General features: G+C 47.4%; 2 protein-coding genes across 2 annotated transcripts in view; both read left to right on the plus strand.

Annotated features, from left to right (window-relative positions):
• The first annotated feature begins 5,173 nt into the window (after positions 1-5,173).
• The window catches only part of LOC116825937 (uncharacterized), a 244,807-nt gene continuing 230,704 nt past the window's right edge, over positions 5,174-19,276 (plus strand). Inside the window, exon 1 of the mRNA XM_075072013.1 lies at positions 5,174-5,373. The gene's annotated coding sequence lies outside the window, so the exon portion shown is untranslated. The remainder of the gene's footprint in view (positions 5,374-19,276) is intronic.
• Positions 5,293-19,276, plus strand: part of LOC116825931 (uncharacterized) — a 28,709-nt gene continuing 14,725 nt past the window's right edge. The window contains exons 1-2 of the mRNA XM_075072009.1: positions 5,293-5,373; positions 10,716-11,758. Coding sequence (XP_074928110.1) covers positions 10,724-11,758 — 1,035 coding nt within the window. The 5' untranslated portion in view covers positions 5,293-5,373; positions 10,716-10,723. The remainder of the gene's footprint in view (positions 5,374-10,715; positions 11,759-19,276) is intronic.

The following is a 19,276-nucleotide window of genomic DNA, read 5'->3' on the forward strand; positions in this document are numbered from 1 at the left end:
AATTTCATTGTTATTCAAACGAAATATTACTCTTATTGTCTCCAGTTAGTGGTATTATCATTTTATTTAAAATCTAATTTAGGTTCATTCATCAAGTGATTATTACAGGATATACTTAGATCTTGTTTTTTTCCCAGTTTGTACTGAAAAATGCTTGATAAACTGACTGTAATTGTCGATCCGTTTTAAAATAAAATCAAAAAACAATGGTAGATTTGAAAGAGATACAAGAAATTACATGCGAATATTCTGTTACTGGTAAATTATAGTATGTCCTTCTGGTTTCTTGTGGTTCATCTGGTGTGGTTAGACCAGTGTGATAATTGCTTATTAATCTTCGAAACCCCAAACTTTATTTACAATATTGCATTATAACAGCTATTTAACTCTGCATTTTTTAAAATTGTTTCATTGTTTTGCACAAAGTATGTTTGGATTATTGCCGTTAAGGGAAATAAACTAATAAAACAAATTTTTTTGTTTTGAAAGTTATATGTGTACTACGCGTAATTTTAACCACATAAAGTACATATTGAAAGCCAAATTGGATCTTTTTATCTGCCCCAGTTCCTTGGCTGCCATATGCCGTGATATTTATATAATCGAGTGGATGGACGATATAGATTTTCAATTTGTCTTTGTAGTCTAATGATGAAGAATATTTCTAATATAACTTGAATCACACAAAAGATCCTCTGTGAACATCTTTGAGGGATTTAACCTTGCCAGCACACTTGCAGGGTGCTTAACCGGACGTTCAGATTGGTTATAGGAACCTTGACATTGAGAAGATCATAAAGAGAACCACCATCTGCACTCTCCAACTTCCTTCACCTCTGACTCCCAGATCCTTGTAGTCATTTGATCTGCATGTGAGGGTATACCTGCCTAGTTCATTAGATGCCACCATGATGAGTTAGCATGGCTGGTTAAGTAGTCAAGAGGGCAGATGATCCTCAACAAATCCCTCATAACATCTCAGAGTATCAGACGCCCTTGCGGCTAGAGCTAACCTCCTGAGGATGACCATGTCAGAGTAATAGAATGGGTGCTTCTGATCTCCCTTCAGAAGAGTCACTGTCAAGGGTCTATTCCACGTTTGAACTTTAGCGTCCGGAAAGTGGAGAGGACCTGCATGTACGCGTCTAACCACTTAATTTCTAGACTTGAGATCTGATCCCAACCTTGCACCAACACAAAATATAGTGTTTGGTACACTTTTTTGTCCCCAAAAAACTTTCCCCTATGGCGAACCCTGATGAATATACACTGATCCATAGAGCTCCTTGGTCCCTAAAACAAGAGACGGAATTAACCTTTTCCCCCTCCCAGACTTTCCCTGAGAGGTACACTGATCCAAACTCCTTGGATCCTAAAACAGAGAGGAATTAACCTTTCCCTCCCCGTTCCCCCTCCCAGACTTTCCCTGAGAGGTACACTGATCCAAACTCCTTGGATCCTAAAACAGAGAGGAATTAACCTTTTCCTCTCCTTTCTCTCCCCCCACCACTCCCTGGTGAGTTCAGACCCAGTCCCCTTGGGTCTTACACAAGGACAAAATCAATCAGGTTCTTTAAAAGAAAAGCTTTTAATTAAAGAAAGAAAAAGTAAAAATTATCTCTGTAAAATCAAGATGGCAAAATGTTTACAGGGTCTCAGCTTTACATAGACCAGAGGGACTCCCTCCCTCCTAGCCTAAGTATGAGTTACAGCAAACAGAGGTAAAATATCCTTCCAGCAAAATACACATTTGCAAATCAAGAAAACAAATATAAAGACTAATTCGTCTTCTATCTAGTCACATTGTCACACTGGCCTTGACATTAGCAAGCTAGCTCTGGAGCTGAAACAGACATTGACTAGACAATTAGATTTGGGATTTGACATCCCGTAAAATAGCTAGTTCCACATTGGGATTTGACAGGGTATGATGCATGGCTAGAAAGGGTTAAACATCCTGCAAAATACATAACCCTCAAAGACATGTGGGGAGATAATGTTTGTGTTTTTGTGTAAATACACATTCAACATTCTTCAATCCCCACTCCCCTTCCAGATTATAGAGAAAACGCTGCGAAAAGCAGGGAGATCAAATTGCTGTCACTGGGCTTGCCCAGCTGGAATGTAGAGTTTTGGGCCATCAGGCAGGATAGGGCCTCCTCATCTCTCACTGTATGGCACTTTCTGGAACTCTTCCAGCCCCAGGGGACAGCAGGAGCCCTGACTCTCATCTGAACTGTCTAAAATCCATCTCTCACCCCTTTCCCTGCACAGACAGAGCTCATGGTGCCAGCTGAGCTCAGGGGGCCTTGGCAAAGGGTTGGTAAGGAGATGAGATGGGAGTGGCTGCCTCATGGGAAACTCCCATTGATTTCACCCTTGTTTTGTGAAGGAAGTGGGAAACCTGGAGTGACTATTATGTAGTGACTATTCTTGTCCAGAGGAGCCCAGGGTGGAAGGAAGGAGCAATCTTCTGGAGCTCAGAGACTGGGATGGGAGCAATTAAGATCTGCCTCCTCACTCCCTCCGCAGTGGGGTTCCGCCTGACCAGTATTTGACCAGTGGGGCTGGGTTTTATGGATTTGCCAATTGTCAGTTGCTGGGGTTGGGGGCGTGTTTGTGGGCTTACGGTGGGATCCTCTACACTGGGATAGCTAATGTTAAAAGTTTCTGCGTCCAGCTGAAGATGCTGCCATGTTCCCACTTCTGTGGTTTAAGCAAGAACAGATCAGCACGGTTGAAAATACAACAGCGGTCTGCCTACCAATAGGCAAATGCATGGCGCAGGTGTGAGAGAGATGGTTTGAGTCACCTGAGAGCATGGAGACAGACGATTTTATCAATCTTATCTAGATGTATCTGTAAGCAGAGTCAGGATGAGCTCTACCCTGACATCTGGTGGTGAATTATGGGGAGCATGGAAAGGAATTTCAGGTATTTGCATTGGCACACCCACCGCACCTAGCATAGCCCATGACAGCCTGGGATGGTTATTTTGACAGCTCTGGGATCCCCAATTTCTCATTGGGGCAGGAGGAATAAAGTGTTGTCACCTTGATTATGTGAATGAGGAACTATGAGAGTGCTTTATGACAGAGATGTTTCAACATCAATTAAGTAGCACTTGCTAGACAAGGGACATGGGTGCCAAAACGCAGTGAAAGGAGAGATGTTGAGGACTGGTGTGTGTACCTGATGCCTTTTGTGGGCCTGGAACACCCATTGCACATTCTTCTTTCTCCACTGTTAAAGAGCAGAGCTAATTTTGATTCCATTAGGAGTCTATCTAGAAGCTGCTGAGCTGAATTCACATTGGGCTAATGGTACACCAGCACCGGGGCTCCCCTACTACAAGCTGAAATCACTAAAAGAGCTAAGCTTACTAAGCTGATGTTACTGAGTGCTGTGTTAACTAGTGGGGGAGCTTGAAGATCTATTGCTAAGTGTCTGGCAGAGTGGAGCAGTTTGCAGCATGTTGGAGCAGCCCACGGAACAGTGAGTGGAGTGGAGTGGCTTGCAGGGATGGCTAGAGCGGCTCATGGGTCGGCTGGAGGAGCGGCACAGCTGGTGGAGTGGAGCTGGTCATGGTGAAGGCTGCAGCAGAACTCCACGGAGAGGCGGAGCAGTTGGCGCTGGCCCACATAAGGTGCCCCTTAACACTCTGTGTGTGCCCTCCCCATTTCCACCTGGGCTGGGGGGGGGGGTAAAACTCTGTAGATAAACTTTTGAACTCTGGGGTGGCACTGATTAGAGACTTTCGGGTTGCTGGTCTTTGGGGTGATTGGACTTAAGACCCTAAGGGGGAAAGGACATTGCCAAACGTACTAGGAGGTGGGTTTTTTGCTTCGTCGTGCATCCGACGAAGTGGGTATTCACCCATGAAAGCTCATGCTCCAAAACGTCTGTTAGTCTATAAGGTGCCACAGGATTCTTTGCTGCTTTTTCTTATGGTTTGTGTTATAATCCTGTTTGTGGAATTTCTCCAATGTGATGCCACATTGTTTCCCTCCTTTATTAAAAGGATTTTGCTACACTCAGACTCCGTGCTTGCGAGAGGGGAAGTATTGCCTCCTAGAGGCGCCCGGGGGGTGGTATGTAATTGTCCCAGGTCACTGGGTGGGGGCTCGAGCCAGTTTTGCATTGTGTTATTGAAATGGAACCCCTGGATACTGAACCCAGCCCTTGTTGCTGCCAACTCAGAGGGGCAGAAGGGTTACATATCATTTCCCCAGGTGTGATAAGTGACTTTTGAAGAGGGGTTGCATAGTTTTCTTGTGGTTGGGAGTTGCGGAGAGCTTGCTATGTGTCTGTGGAGGGGGGGATGGATTTTTGACCCACACACTCTCTATCTCCCGGGGAGCAGGGGGAGGGAGAAAAGCCTCAGCTGGGATTGGAGACACTGGCAATGCTAGACTAGGGGGTTGCAACTGGATTTCTGGTATTGAGGGGTTGCCGTGTGTGTGGAGGGCAGGTGGGTTTTTGACTCTCTCTCTCTCTCTCCGGGGAGGGGCGGGGAGAAAAACCTCAGCTGAGATCAGGGCCAGCGCTTCCATTTAGGTGGCCTAGGCAATCGCCTAGGGCGCCAGGGTTATTGGTGGGTGGCGTTTTGCCAGAGGGGGTGGCAGGCGGCTCCGGTGGACCTGCCGCAGTGGTGCCTGCAGAGGGTCCGCTGGTCCGCGGCTGTGGTGGAGCTGCCACAGTCATGCCTGCGTAAGGTCGGCTGCTCACGTGGCTCCGGTGGACCGCCCGCAGGCACGGCTGCAGCAGCTCCACCAGAGCCGTGGGAGCAGCCGACTGTCCACAGCCACGACTGCGGCAGCTCCACCGGAGCTGCGGGACCAGCGCACATGGCGGCGAAATTGCCGTGCGCCTAGGGCGCTAAAACCCCTAGCACCGGTCCTGGGTGGGATTGAAGACTGGCAATTCTGGACTAGGGTTGCCTGCCCTCCAGATTGTGCTGGATTGAATATTAATCTATCAAGAAACATTCTATCATGTGATGAAACCCATTCATCTATCCACAATGGGCAGCAGCCCTGTCTGCACCCGGACCCTGCTCTGGCAGAGAGCTGGCTAATGAAATAATGGCCAATAACACCAGAGGGCCCTGCTCTGCTTATTACTCCGGGAAGAGAGAAGGCTGCTGCTCTCTGCCTGTCTGCTCAGCACGTCGGGGGTTGGACTTCCCGGGTCTGAGCTGCTGTCGCCTCCATTGTGAGCCGGGAGCCCGGGCTGAGCCGCTGCTGCTGTTCCCCAGCGGGGTGTGTGCGGGGAGAGCCCTTCCCTAGCGCCCCTCTGTGCCCAGCCGGGGGGACTCTCTCCGGGGGCAGCTCCGGGCGCTGTCGACACCAGCCCCTGAGCCGGAGCCTGCAGGTGAGGGGAGAGACCCGGGGAAAAGGGCTGGGGCCGGGCAGGAGAGCGACTCTGCGCCAACAGCCCCTCCTCGCCCCAGCTGTGCTCCCGGGGGGGCGGGGGTCTGCGAGTCCCAGAGCTGCTGCCCTCTCTGGCCCCCTCCAGGCTCTGGTTCTCACAGCCCCCCCGCCCCCTGGCTGCTCTGACGCTGCAAGGCATCAGCCGAGGACCCAGGGTCGCCCAGAGGATTCGGGGGGCCTTGGGACAAAGTGGGGGAGGTGCAGCGCTTGTACTCACCTGGCAGCAGTCTGGGTCTTCCACGCACTTCGGCGGCGGGGGGCTGTTCGGTGCTGCCAAAGACGCCGAGCGACTGAAGGACCCCCCGCCCCCGCCGCCAAAATGCTGCCGAACACCTAGAGTGCTGCTGGATCAGGATATTTGGGCTCCCGGGCTTGGGACAAGTTGCCCCACTGCCCCCCTTCCCCGGGCGGCCTTGTGAGGTTTGGGGGTTTGCTGTCTGTGTGTGTGCTCTGTCCCCACCCCTTAGTGCCTACCTGCCCCAGCCAGGCTGCTGCCCTCCTCGGGCACACAGCTCCAAAGAGCATCCTGCCAGCTGTGTCTGTGCCGGGGCAGCAGCAGGAGGACCAGGGCTGGGGGCAAAGCTGCCTACAGCCACTAAGAGGCGCATGGAGAGGCTGCAGGTGCAGTGAAGGATACTGCTCCTCGTAAGAATGTGCTACCAGCAGCACATTCTGATACTTATAGATGTTAGAAGCGGCTATTGTATTAAACTGCTACCTGATGTAGCAAATGCGGACAGGTAGCAGTTTCTTGCACTATAGTCTATGTGAAATTGCTACGTGTAGAAATGAGCTATCTATAGGCGTTAGTGATACATATAGATTGTAAGAAACAGCTTCTGTAAAAAGATGCTACTTTATTTGTACATACTTGAAAATTGTTATGTTATCTCAATCCTATGCCATTATCTCAATCATTAAGATTTTGAATAGAAACGTATCCACAACATTGTTATTCCCATCTTATTTATCGTTATGTCCATCTTGGTTTCATTTCCAAAGTTTGTTTATGATAAGGTCATATAGGCTTGTTACACTGTTAAAGAAAGCTATCAGGTTGGTTTTACATGTAAGAGTACTTGAAATACCCTTTTTTTTTTTTTTTTTTTAGCAAAGTTTAACCTTTCCCTGCTGTGGGTAGCACGGTCCTACAGATTGCATTTTCACTCATGTGTGTGTATGAAACTGCAAACTATAGGGATGTGCTGCTACCTGTAGCAGTGCAATGTGATGAAGCTAGTTCCTACAGGCAGCAGTTTCTCACACCACTGTTATGTGAGCCTGCTCTCTGTAGGAATCAGCTACATCCCATGGCTTATTTTTTAGCAAAGTTGGACCTCTCATTGTAGGAATTAGCTTCATCACATTGCAGTGCTACAGGGAACACATCCCTATAATTTGCAGTTTCATACACATATGTGTGTGTGAAAATGCTAACTGTAGGACCATGCTACCCGCAGCAGCGAGAGGTCCAACTTTGCTTAACAAAAAGCCCATTGGATGTAGCTGATTCCTACAGAGAGGAGTCTCACATGCATACAGGTTGGATAAACACAGTCAACAGCCATCTTGCATAAAGTTTATATTAGCTATGTCATATCCATATCATAAGCATATTTTCATAAAGAATGTAGAGTATAATGTCACACCCCTCATGTATGTTTGCTGATCTGCAAATAATAAAGGAGCATGCACCTTTGGATGCAAACGCTTATGACAATAGTACAGAGCCATGCAGGCTCCATGATTCTGTGTGAGATGGCAGACAGTGAGGAGGGCCAAGAAGGTTAATGGTTTAGAAAAAAAGATGTAAACCTTATGTATACTTTTATGCATTATAAGAAGTTTGATCTCCTGGCCACAACCACCCGTCTGACCTGTTTGGTACCCAGCATACACTGCCAAACCAAAGCTTCCCAAAATACAGTGCATGCATGCAAAATACAAGTGACATAGTAACCGTAGTGACTCCATAGTGACATAACTTGAGTTAACCCACACTTAAACTGTAGCTATGGCCTTAGGTATATTAAATGTTTGGGAGAGTGAGGGTAGACTACGATTCATTCAGGTGTTTCAGCTCAAGGCATTGGAACTGGCCTTACTGCACCCTACAGGTTCAGGAACAACAAGGCCCAAAAAAAGATATTTATTACAATTTCTTGACTCGAGGGTGTATAACTCATGATTTTAGAATTCTTGTGGTTGTAAAGGTATCTTGGGGTTGTAGATGTGTGTTCATTATGTTTTGAAAGGAAAAACTATGAGTGAGTTGAACAAAGAATTAGATCAGTCCCTCAGGATAAGTAGATTGGCTATTAGCCAAGATAATCAGGGATGCAGGCCCAGGCTCTGCATGTCCCTAAACTGCCAGATGGTAGGAGTAGACAATGGGATGGTTCAGTGAGTCATTGCCTGGTCTGATCATTCCCTTAGAAGCACCTGGCATTGGCCACTGTCACAAGACAGGATTGTAGATGAGGTGGACTATTGGTCTGACCACCAATATTTACACCACTGGTGGATTGACTCAAAACAGAGTTTTGACAATAGGCCAGAAATTCAGTCAGAGTGGAAGTCAGATGATCCAACAGAATAAACATCTGCTCTAAAAATGAGAAGAAAAAATTAGAATAAAAAATTCAGGAATTCAGGGAATCCCAGCAGCAGATAAGACAACTTGGGAAACTGCTGGGAGACTCTATGCATTCAGAAACAGTGATAAGGGATTCTTTGTTTCTGAGGGGATATATGTAAAATGTTTCACTGAATTAAGTATCAGGGGTAGCTGTGTTAGTCTGTATCTACGAAAACAACAAGAAGTCTGGTGGCACCTTAAAGACTAACAGATTTATTTGGGCATAAGCTTTCGTGGGTAAAATCCTCACTTCTTCACACACCCTGAGTGCAACAAGTTTGAGCGCTTTAAAGCGCTAGCATGGACAGGCTCATCTCCCAGTGCTCAGAGCTAATCCCCTCCTCGAAGTGGATTACCAGGCGCACAGCGCTTTGCAATTTGTTGTGTAGACATAGCCTCAGTAGGTTAGATCTAGAATGACCAGATGTCCCAATTTTATAGGGACAGTCCCGATTTTTGGGTCTTTATCTTATATAGACTCCTATTACCCCCCACCCCATCCCGATTTTTTGCATTTGCTGTCTGGTCACCCTAGTTAGATCAGACAGAGAGGAGCGGCATTGATGTACCTGTGCCTTTAAGAACCCAGCCCTGGGAAGCTGATGCTGAGAGGTCCTGTATGTGAGAGGGGAAATAGAAAAGCCCCTCTGCCACCCACCATTTTTGCAAACATTGGTGTCTGTCACACTGGGGTAACTGCTACCCCATCTGCCCCTGACTGTGGCGGGTTTTGCCCTTGGTCACCCTTTGCCAGTGCCTCTTCCCAAGCTTAATGCCTGCTTCTCCCCCTGCAGCCCTGATTTTGCCCTTTAGCCCCTCTCCTAGTGCTGCCTCCATCTGTTTGACCCCCCCCGACCAGTAAATTTCCATTTCCTGCTCAGACCCTGACCACACCCCTGCTCCGATTTACCCCCTTTACCACTTTTTAACCCCTGTCAAAAGCAGTCAGCAGAATCCTACGGGTATAAGGGCAGTGGCTTCAGCAGATGTACTGAGCATGCTCAGTATGCCGTAAGTAGCACATTTCTGTGGGAGCAGTATCCTTCCTTACATTGGATGTGAGAAGTGTAGCGCCCAGGCAGCTGTCAGTCAGGGTTTGCTGGCTGGATGACTATGAGCCACCAGTGTGGTGTGACTGCAGAGCAGGCAAATGTGATCCTAGGATGTATGAGGTGAGACATTTCCAGTGGAGCTAGCGAAGTGTGTGGATGTCCTCCTGTGAGGCTCTGGAGAGACTCCTCTGGGATGCTGGGCATAGTCCTAATCACCCATGGCCAAAAATGATGAATTCAAAGTGGCCCAGGTGCAGAGAAGTGTTGGTAGGATGATGGAGGGCCAGTCTTCTGAGGGGAAGCCAAAAGAGTTGGCTCGTTTAGCCTAGGAAAATGAAGGCTAAGAGGGGATGTGATTTCTCACTATAAATACATTTAGGGGTGCGGGGAACACCAGGGAGGGAGAAGAACTCTTTAGGCTAAAGGATAACGTTGGGCAAGAACATATGGGGATAAACTAGCCGTGAACAAATTCAGGCTGGAAATTAAAAGATGGTTCCTATCCTGGGGACAAACAACTTAATGCTTTGTGAGAGAGAGCTGGACAAATTAATGAGGGAGATAGTGCTATGGGATTGTGTATGATGAGAAGGGGGTCAGCTGGCCTGGCAGTCCTTTCCAGTTCCTGTCTTATGTTCCTAAAGCACGTGCTTCAGGGCTTTAGTGCAGGGGTCAGGAAGGGATTGCCCCCAATGCATTCAAGGGATGTGGAGTGGTTTTAGTCTGTTTCCTTTGACGTATCCCCATGGCTGGGGATAGGTACTAGATGGTGTGGGCAGGGTTCAGAGGTGGCACCTTGCTCAGGTGCTAGGCTGGCTGGTTCCTCCTCCCACGCTCAGGGTTTGTCTGGTCGCCATATATGGAGCTAGGAAGGATTTTTCCCCCAGCGCAGATTGGCAGTGACTTTAGGTTTTCACACCTTTCTCTGCCGTGCGGGCCACATGCCAGGATTTTCCACATATATCTCACTTTGACATTCCTCTGCCGTTGGTGGGGCCTTGGGCACTGGTGCACCTCAGTCTCTCCTGCCTTTGCCTGTGGCACACAAGTCTAGTCTCCTGTGGGCTGTGATAGTTTGGTCTAATTCTGGTTGTTAGGCTTGGTGTGTAGGCACTGGGTAGTGTTGGGGGCCTGTGATATGTGGGAAAGCAATCTGGATGATCTGGTGGTTCCATCTGGCCTTAAACTCTGTGACACCAGAGTGAGTCATAGCTGGGGTTGGGCGTAGCATACATGCAGTGCACAGGGCTGGGAGAATGGTAGGGGACAGCATCGCCAGGGGACAGAGACCACTCTCATCTGTTGATCCGCTTGAGCCCACAAAAGCCCAGTAAAATTTAAATATGAATATGTTTGCATAAATATACATATATTTGCAAACACCCCTTGTAGAATTTAAATTGGTGAGCTATCCAGTCTGACATCTGGCTGTGAACCCTCCCCTTGTTCCTCTGAGGAGTTGATTGTGGGACATATATCTTGTCAGTTTTCCATCTCCCCAGCACACACTGGGGTTAGTTCCCCTTTCTGGGGTTCTCATTCCCACAGCCACAGGGATTGACTCCTGTCTGGGTTCTCTCTCTGTCCCAGCAGGTGATGGGATGGTGAATGAGAATGAGGAGGAGAAATCTCAGCAGGAAGGTGCTGAGCCAGTGGAACTGCATGGGATAGTATTGGGAAGAGCTGAAGGGGATGTTTCCCAGAGCCCTGAGCAGGAAGAAGCCTTTGAGAGTCAGCTCAGGCCAGAGAGGGCACATGGAAACCAGCCAGAGGAGAGACTAGCTAAATCTACTCGTGGGAAAAGAGGGGACAAGAACATCCATGACGCTGTCCAACAAAGAAACTCAACTGAGCAGAGATCTCTCGCCTGTGGTAAATGTGGGCAAAGCTTCCCCTGCAGCTCCGCCCTCAGCCTGCACCAGAGGAGTCACAACAGTGCCAGAGAGAAACCCTACAAATGTGAGGAGTGCGGGAAAAGGTTCAGCCGGAGCTTGAACCTCATCATCCACCAGAGAGTGCACACAGGAGAGAGACCCTACAAATGCCCCGACTGCACGAAATGTTTCAAGAACAGCTCTGGGTTCCTGAGGCACCAACTAGCCCACACGGGTGATAAGCCCTTCATCTGCCCAGACTGCGGGAAATGCTTCAATCGGAGCTCCACCCTCGTCACACATCAGAGGACCCACACGGGGCAACAGCCCTACAAGTGCACTCACTGCGGGAAAGCCTTCAGCCAGAGCTCCAACCTGATCAGACACCAGAGAACCCATGGGGGAGAGCGCCCCTACCCATGTCCCGACTGTGGGAAGAGCTTCACCCAGAGCTCCAACCTCATGACCCACCAGAGAATCCACACGGGGGAGAGACCCTACAAATGCACCGAGTGCGGGAAAGGCTTCGTTCAGATTGCAAGTCTTCTTTCCCACGAACGAACCCACATGGAGGGGAAGCCCCACGAGTGTCCTGACTGTGGGAAAAGGTTCCGCTACGGCTCCAGCCTGACTTCCCATCAGAGAACTCATACAGAGGAGAATCCCTATAAATGTCCTGACTGTGGGAAAAGCTTCCCTCAGAGCTCAAACCTCAGCAGGCACCAGCGAATCCACACAGGAGAGAAACCTTATGAGTGTCCTGTGTGTGGGAGAAGCTTCATTCAGAAATCAAACCTGTTTGCTCACCAGAGAACCCACTTGGTAGACAAACCTTCCAACTCCCCTCTCAAATGAGAGCTAGGCCTCTGTCAGAGTCCAGGTGTTACCGCAGAAGGGAGTTAGGGCTCATTCACAGCCTTTTAACTTACAGGGTGATGTTAGCCTGGTTTAATAGGCTGTGTGAACACGCTATAATCCAGGCTTATTTTGGTTTAGCCTAAATTGATTAGGTCATATCTCTACAGACGAAGAATTGCCCCAGTCTAAGGGCCTCTCTGAGCTGGGATGTTATTCCAGAATAAGGGAGAGTATGAATTTGAAGTGCTACAGATATCCCTAATGACACCGCATATGGACACTCTCGTATTGAGATTTAGGGTCCATGTGGGGAGTTGTTCTAAAATAGCAGTAGCCAGTCAGTTTCCCCATGTAGACAAGCCCTAATTAAAGGTAGGATTATAAACTGATTTAGCTTAACAGGCACAGCTGTATGTGTGATGCTCATATAATTTCCAACCTTCCTTGGCTTGGTTTATCTTGAGGTGTTTACACCATGTTAATTAGACCTTTGTGAGTTTGTGTATGGATAAGGACTTTGCTGGAGCATTGACCTCCACTCCTATCAAAGGCGTGAACTTTGGGGAGTAAAAATTGAAAAGGAAATGGGCAGAAAAAGTCATTCACAGTAGGTAGAAGATAAACAATTACATGATTGAATCAAGCAGAAGCTACAAACTAGTTGTAGGCAATGGAACAGGAAGATGTGAAAGAAACGAACAGGTGCCGACAAATCTACTTTGTCATTTACTCCTTCCTTCCTATGTTGTGATGTAGCTGGCCCAGTGACCACAGCACAGAATCATAGAATATCAGGGTTGGAAGGGACCTCAGAGGGTTGGAAGGGACCTCAGGAGGTCGTCTAGTCTAACCCCATGCTCAAAGCAGGACCAATTCCCCAACTAAATCATCCCAGCCAGGGCTTTGTCAAGCCTGACCGTAAAAACCTCTAAAGAAGGAGATTCCACCACCTCCCTAGGTAACCCATTCCAGTGCTTCACCACCCTCCTACTGAAAAAGTTTTTCCTAATATCCAACCTAAACCTCCCCCACTGCAACTTGAAAGCATTACTCCTTATTCTGTCATCTGCTACCACTGAGAACAGTCTAGATCCATCCTCTTTGGAACCCCCTTTCAGGTAATTGAAAGCAGCAATCAAATCCCCCCTCTTTCTTCTCTTCTGCAGACTAAATAATCCCAGTTCCCTCAGCCTCTCCTCGTAAGTCATGTGCTCCAGTCCCCTAATCATTTTTGTTGCCCTCCGTGGGACTCTTTCCAATTTTTCCACATCCTTCGTGTAGTGTGGGGCCCAAAACTGGACACAGTACTCCAGATGAGGCCTCACCAATGCCGAAGAGAGGGGAATGATCATGTCCCTCTATCTGCTAGCAGTGCTCCTACTTATACAGCCCAAAATGCCATTAGCCTTCTTGGCAACAAGGGCACACTGTTGACTCATATCCAGCTTCTCGTCCACTGTAACCCCTACGTCCTTTTCTGCACCACTGTTGCCTAGCGATTTGGTCCCTAGTCTGTAGCAGTGCATGGGATTCTTCCGTCCTAAGTGCAGGACTCTGCACTTGTCCTTGTTGAACCTCATCAGATTTCTTTTGGTCCAGTCCTCTAATTTGTCTAGGTCCCTCTGTATCCTATCCCTACACTTCAGCATATCTAAAACTCCTCCCAGTTTAGTGTCATCTGCAAACTTGCTGAGGGTGCAATCCATGCAGTCCTCCAGATCTTTAATGAAGATACTGAACAAAATGGTCCCCAGGACCAACCCTTGGGGCACTTTGCTTGATACTGGCTGCCAACTAGACATGGAGCCATTGATCACTACCATCACTATCATCATTTATTTGTGTTAACCTCCTCCTTTCCAGCCCCTTCATCCAGTTACTGGTTGTAAAACCCACCTGCTGCTTTTCCCTCATTGTACAAATGTGATTAAAGCTGTTGAAATGTGTATCAAGAGTGGTGAAAAGAGTGAAATGTGATTTTTAGAAGCATTGGCTGGAATTGCTGAAAATTGGCTTTTGGGTTGAGTTTGAGCTATATTTTACTATAGCAGAAATACAATATACTAAGATGCATGTTCCTTGAGAGGAGAGCTGGTCACAAACAGAATTCCTGTTCCACAAAAAATTCCAAGATTCTGAAATTTCATTTAATCCCTAATTGGGACAAAAAGTAGAATTCTCAGAATTTTTCACAAAATGAAATATCGAGAACAATTTCATTTTGACATTATGGAAATGTTTTGGTAAGATCTAAACATTTTATTTTAATGTTATAATTTGACTGTATTTCATTATATCATATTATATAGACTCTTAGAAATTTGGGCTGGAAGTGACCTCAAGAAGACATCTCTTCCAGCCCTCTGAGCTGAGGCAGGACCAAGTAAACGTAGACCATCTCAGATAGGTGTTTGTCCAACCTGTTCTTAAAAGCCTCCACTGATGGGGATTATAATATCATATCACATAATTAATATAGTTGAAATAACATCAAATTTAAATGTTTCAGTAATTTCCCATAGAAAATTTTAATGAAGTCATTATATTCCTGAGAAATGTTTTGATTTAATAAGATCAACATCTGATGGAAAAACATTCCACTGGAAAACTGTTGAGCAATTCCTTGCTAGTGAAGAAATGTGGCTGTTTCTGACTTTTTCACATTAAAACAAAAAAGCTATGTTTTTATACAATGTAATATTTCAAAGGAAGAAGAATAAGCAGTGTTACCCCTCTCACAATTTTATCACCAGTCTTGCAATATGTGGTATTTTATTAATACCCCAGCTCCCACAATCATGTGTTTATAGGTGAATCTCAGTCCCCACTGATGGAAAAAAGTAAGTTTCTAGACTTTGAGGCTGCAGAGAAAAGCTTGAAAATGGGACCCCTGAAAACTCAAATACCAAAAGGCAAATGAAAGGAACCAATGCATATTACTTTAAAAAGATAATCTCATGATTTTAGGGGATTATGATTTTTAAACATTGGATTTGGCAATACTGAGATGGGGGTTAGCTTTGAAAAGACAGGTATGAGACAGAGACCAGACTTTGTGAGAGAGAAAAAGAAGGTAGCAGAGGGGAAATGGAAAGTGAGGTTCAAAATAACAGGTGTACATTCAATAAGAATAGCCAAAGGAATATTGAGGCTGAAAACCTAGGCTAGAGGTTAAAAATTCTTCTCATGACTGATCCAGCAGAAAATGAGGACTGACAACTCTTTACTCTAGTAGCAGGCAGAATTACTCAGTAGGTCGGAGAAAAGTGTCCCTCCTCCTTAAGAGGTTTTATTTAGGACACCAGGACGTCCACCCATTCCTGCTGAGTCCACAGATGGAATCCAGAGGGGGAGGCTTATTACCTGAGATCAGGCTATGGGAAAAGTCCTGAGTCGAGCCAGATACACGAATGGGAGAATCCTGCTCTAGGCCTTGCCCTGTCCTGAGCCCTCAACTGGGCAGACAGCAGTGCCTCATGCTCCCTCAGTTAGAACACCTCTGAGATCCACCATGCTGCCCAACTAAGGATCCTGCACAGACCCTTTCCAGGGGTTATGGTAGAGGCTCTTGCTAGAGCCCTGGGTTCTTTGTGAATGGGTGAGTTTAATTCTCAAACTGAGGCTCTGGCAAACTGGGACATGCTAGGTTACAGTGCCCCTTAGATTCCCCACTTAGAGAAGGTTAGATGGAAAAAACGAAACCCAAATGTTGGAAGACCAGGAACTGCAGAGTAGAGGTGATACCTCCTACCCAGCCTAGCCTCACAACCTTAATTTTGCCCCAGGGAAGGAGAACCCAGCAGTGTACCACTCCCTCTGCCTCAGCGAATGGGCAGCAAATGCTTCCAAGTTCAATAGTACTGCATGGGGGAATTCTCTGGCCTGGGCTTGCATGAGATCAGTCCAGATGACCTTATGGTCTCTTCTGGCCTCAAATTGTATGAAATGTGGTGACTCACATTGGTGGGGCTTATTAGATGGGCGGAGCTTGGAAGAAGGAGTCACTTTTCTATGCCATTCTCATTCTGGGTGAGGGAGGCCTCTTGAACAGACCGTATGGCCCCTCAGTTACCTGCTGCATCCCTCTACCAGCCCCAGTGGGGTGAAAGGGACAGAGAGAGGAGGGAAGCTGGTAGCCAGGAAGCTGAGAACTGTAACTACCAGCTGGAAGCAGTGCTGGTTGGGGACCTGGAGTCCATACGTCACACTGGGGCCCTGTTCAGCGAGAAGGGGCTCTGCACACCCTTAGCCCCAGGAGTTGAGGGGAAAGGGGAGGCACAGGTGGCCTAGACCCCAAGGCTGCCCAAACATTTTCCACAAAAACGCTGTTCCGACTGATTCATAGACTCAGGATTAGAAGGGACTGCTAGGATCATCTACCCTGAGCTCCAAATTGGGGACTGAAAATTGGGTTTTCACAGACAGTGTCTGGTTTCCATGGGACACATTTTTGTTGTCAGAAACCAAACACCCGAAAACAGAAATATTTATACTTGGAAATGGTGCTGCAATGTATCATAGGAGTTCACTGTCAGTCACTTGTCCTCTATGACCCCAAGATCCTTTTCACCGTCACTGCTTTCCGGGACACAGGCCCCCACTCTGTAGGTATTGCCTGCATTCCTTGTTCCTAGATGTGTGATCTTGCATTTGGCTATATTAAAACACGTTTGAGGGGACTCAGCTTACCAAGAGATCTACATTGCTCTATGTGCCTCCCCTGTCATCATTATTTACCACTCCGCAAATTTTGTCAGCAATGATTTCATATTTACTTCCAGATAGTGGATGAAACTGTTGAATAGAGTGAGGCCTGATATCGATCCCTCCTGAACCCCGCTAGAAATACCCCCACTTACAGATGATTCCCCATGGATGACCACTTTTTGAGATCTGTCAGTTAGCGAGTACTTAATCCTCAGCTCCTCAACTCCCCCTTCTCTTAGGTAGACACCCTTATCTCTGTCCCTCCTGCCAGGGGTTTTACCAGACTGCACAGTTCCCTGCTTACACTGTGCTATCCGCAGCCAGCCAGACTGCCTAACCTGGCCAGCCTCTGGGCTGTGCTTTCTCTTTGAAGGCTATGAACAGTTGTAGTTGCCAGCAGCCACAAGTTATCATGTGGTGCTTTATAAGCTAGCACATTTATTCTTACTGTGGCAGCATTACAGAGAAAACATATTAACACAATAAAAGTTCCTATCTGCATGCTAAAAGTTCACCAGACGTCACCCAGCAGTTTTACCAGGCCTCCGGAGGCCAAAGTCCTTCTTGTCAAAGAAATCGGATTTCATACTCTGATGAGATTACCTCTTTTGCTGATAATGATGATTATGTTTCTGTAATATACTTGCACTTTGTAAGGCATTTGGGTTGCTTTCTCAGCTTTGCTAATCTCGTTGCTATGTGTCTGTTCCATGCACCTTGTTTACCTGTACTCAGAACACCTAGTCTCAGCACTGGATGTTGGCACCATGCACTGAATTTCCCTGTTCTCAGCTCCTTGGTCTTGCCTCTATGTGTCTGTGGCATCATGATCTCAGTTTTCCACCTTCCCGGTTCCCCAGGTTGTAACTCTGTGTCTGGGCTGACTTCCCCTGTTCATAGCTTCTGAGGTATTGGTGCTGTGTTTCTGTAACATGTACCCAGTTTCCCCATTAGCTCTTTTGGTCTCAGCGCCATGTATATGTGTCCTACACCAAGATTCTCTTTTCTCCCATCTTGTCAGAGCACTGTGTGTCTGTCACATACACTGATTTTATGTTTTAAGTTTTCCTGTTCTCACATCCTGTGGTCTCTGTGCTATTTGTCTGTCCCTGCATTGAGATTTGCCATTCTGAGCTGCACTGGAACTCTGCGCTGCGTGACGGTGACATGCTGACATTTTCCCCACTCTCAGCCTGTCTGGTCTCAGTGCTGTGTGCCCGTGCACGTGTGTGTCATGTAAAAACTTTTCCCATTCTTACCTCCCCTGATCTGTACACTGTGTGTCTGATTCATGCACAAATTTCTCCTGTTAGCTGCCATTGTCTCAGTGTTTGCTTCTGTTCAATACACCGAGTCACCCCATTCTCAATTTCTTGGCCTCAGTGCTGTGTGTCTGTGGTTTCCATGGGACACATTTTTGTTGTCAGAAACCAAACACCCAAACCCAGAAATATTTATACTTGGAAATGGTGCTGCAATGCATCATAGGAGTTCACTCTCAGTCACTTGTTCACTCTCAGTCACATGCACCATTTCCCTTATTCTCAGCTGTCCTGCTTTCAGCTCTAGATGTGTGTGTTATGCACTGAATTTTCCCATTCTTAGCTCCCTTGGTCTCAATGTGACTGATATGTTCCGAGTTACCCAGTTCCCTGCTGATCTCTTCTGAGTCCTCTGTTTGGGTGCCAGACACTGGGTTTACCTAATCTCAACATCTCTTTTTTTTGTATTGTATGTCTGAGGTATGCACTGAGTTTTCCTGTTTTCAGCTCCCCTGGTTTCCTTGCTTAGCGTCTGTAGCTGAAATATTATCAGTTTGCCTGTTGCCTGCTGATCTGATCTAAGCCCTGCATGTCTCATGCTATCGACCAGATTTCCCCATTCTCAGCTCCACAGCTCTCAACACTGTGTGTCTGGGCTCTGTGCTGAGTTTCACTGCTTTTAGCTCCTCTGGTATGAGTGCTGTGTCTCTTTGTCATGCATTGACTTTCCCTATTCTCAGCTCCCTTCATCTCAGTACTTCGTCTGTGACCAGGGGCAGCTCTATGTATTTTGCGGCCCCAAGCATGGCAGCGAGGCAGCTTTCGGCAGCACACCTGCGGGAGGTCCGCTGGTAATGTAAATTTGGTGGCATGCCTGTGGGAGGTCTGCCAGTCCCGTGCCTTTGGCATACCTGCTGCCGAATTGACGCTGAAAAAGCGGGACTGGCGGACCTCCTGCAGGCACACCGCTGAAGGCAGCCTGACTGCCGCCTTCGCAGTGACTGGCAGGCCACCCCCCATGGCTTGCTGCCCCAAGCATGCGCTTGATGCGCTGGTGCCTGGAGCTGCCCCTGTCTGTGGCATGCATCACTTTGTCTGTGACATACATTATTCTCACCCCTTCTGGTCTCAGTGCAATGCACAACCTTATCTCAGCCTTTTCTGCTCCCTGGTGTTAGTGCTGTGTGTCTTTGCCATGCACAGCCTTCCCCCACATGCAACTCTCCTGGTGTTAGTGCTGAGTGTCTGTGCCATGCACAGCCTTCTCCCACTCTCAGCTATGCTGGTCTCAGTGCTGTGTGTTTGTGTCATGCACAGCCTTCCCCCATTCTCAACTCCTTGGTGTCACTCCTCTGTGTCAGTGTAATGCACAGCCTTCCCCCACTCTCAGCTCCCTAGTCTCAGTGCTGTGTGTCTGTCATGCGCAGCCTTCCACCACTCTCAGCTCCCCGGT

Source organism: Chelonoidis abingdonii, chromosome 13 (assembly GCF_003597395.2).
Source record: "Chelonoidis abingdonii isolate Lonesome George chromosome 13, CheloAbing_2.0, whole genome shotgun sequence".
Classification (NCBI taxonomy): Eukaryota; Metazoa; Chordata; order Testudines; family Testudinidae; genus Chelonoidis; species Chelonoidis abingdonii.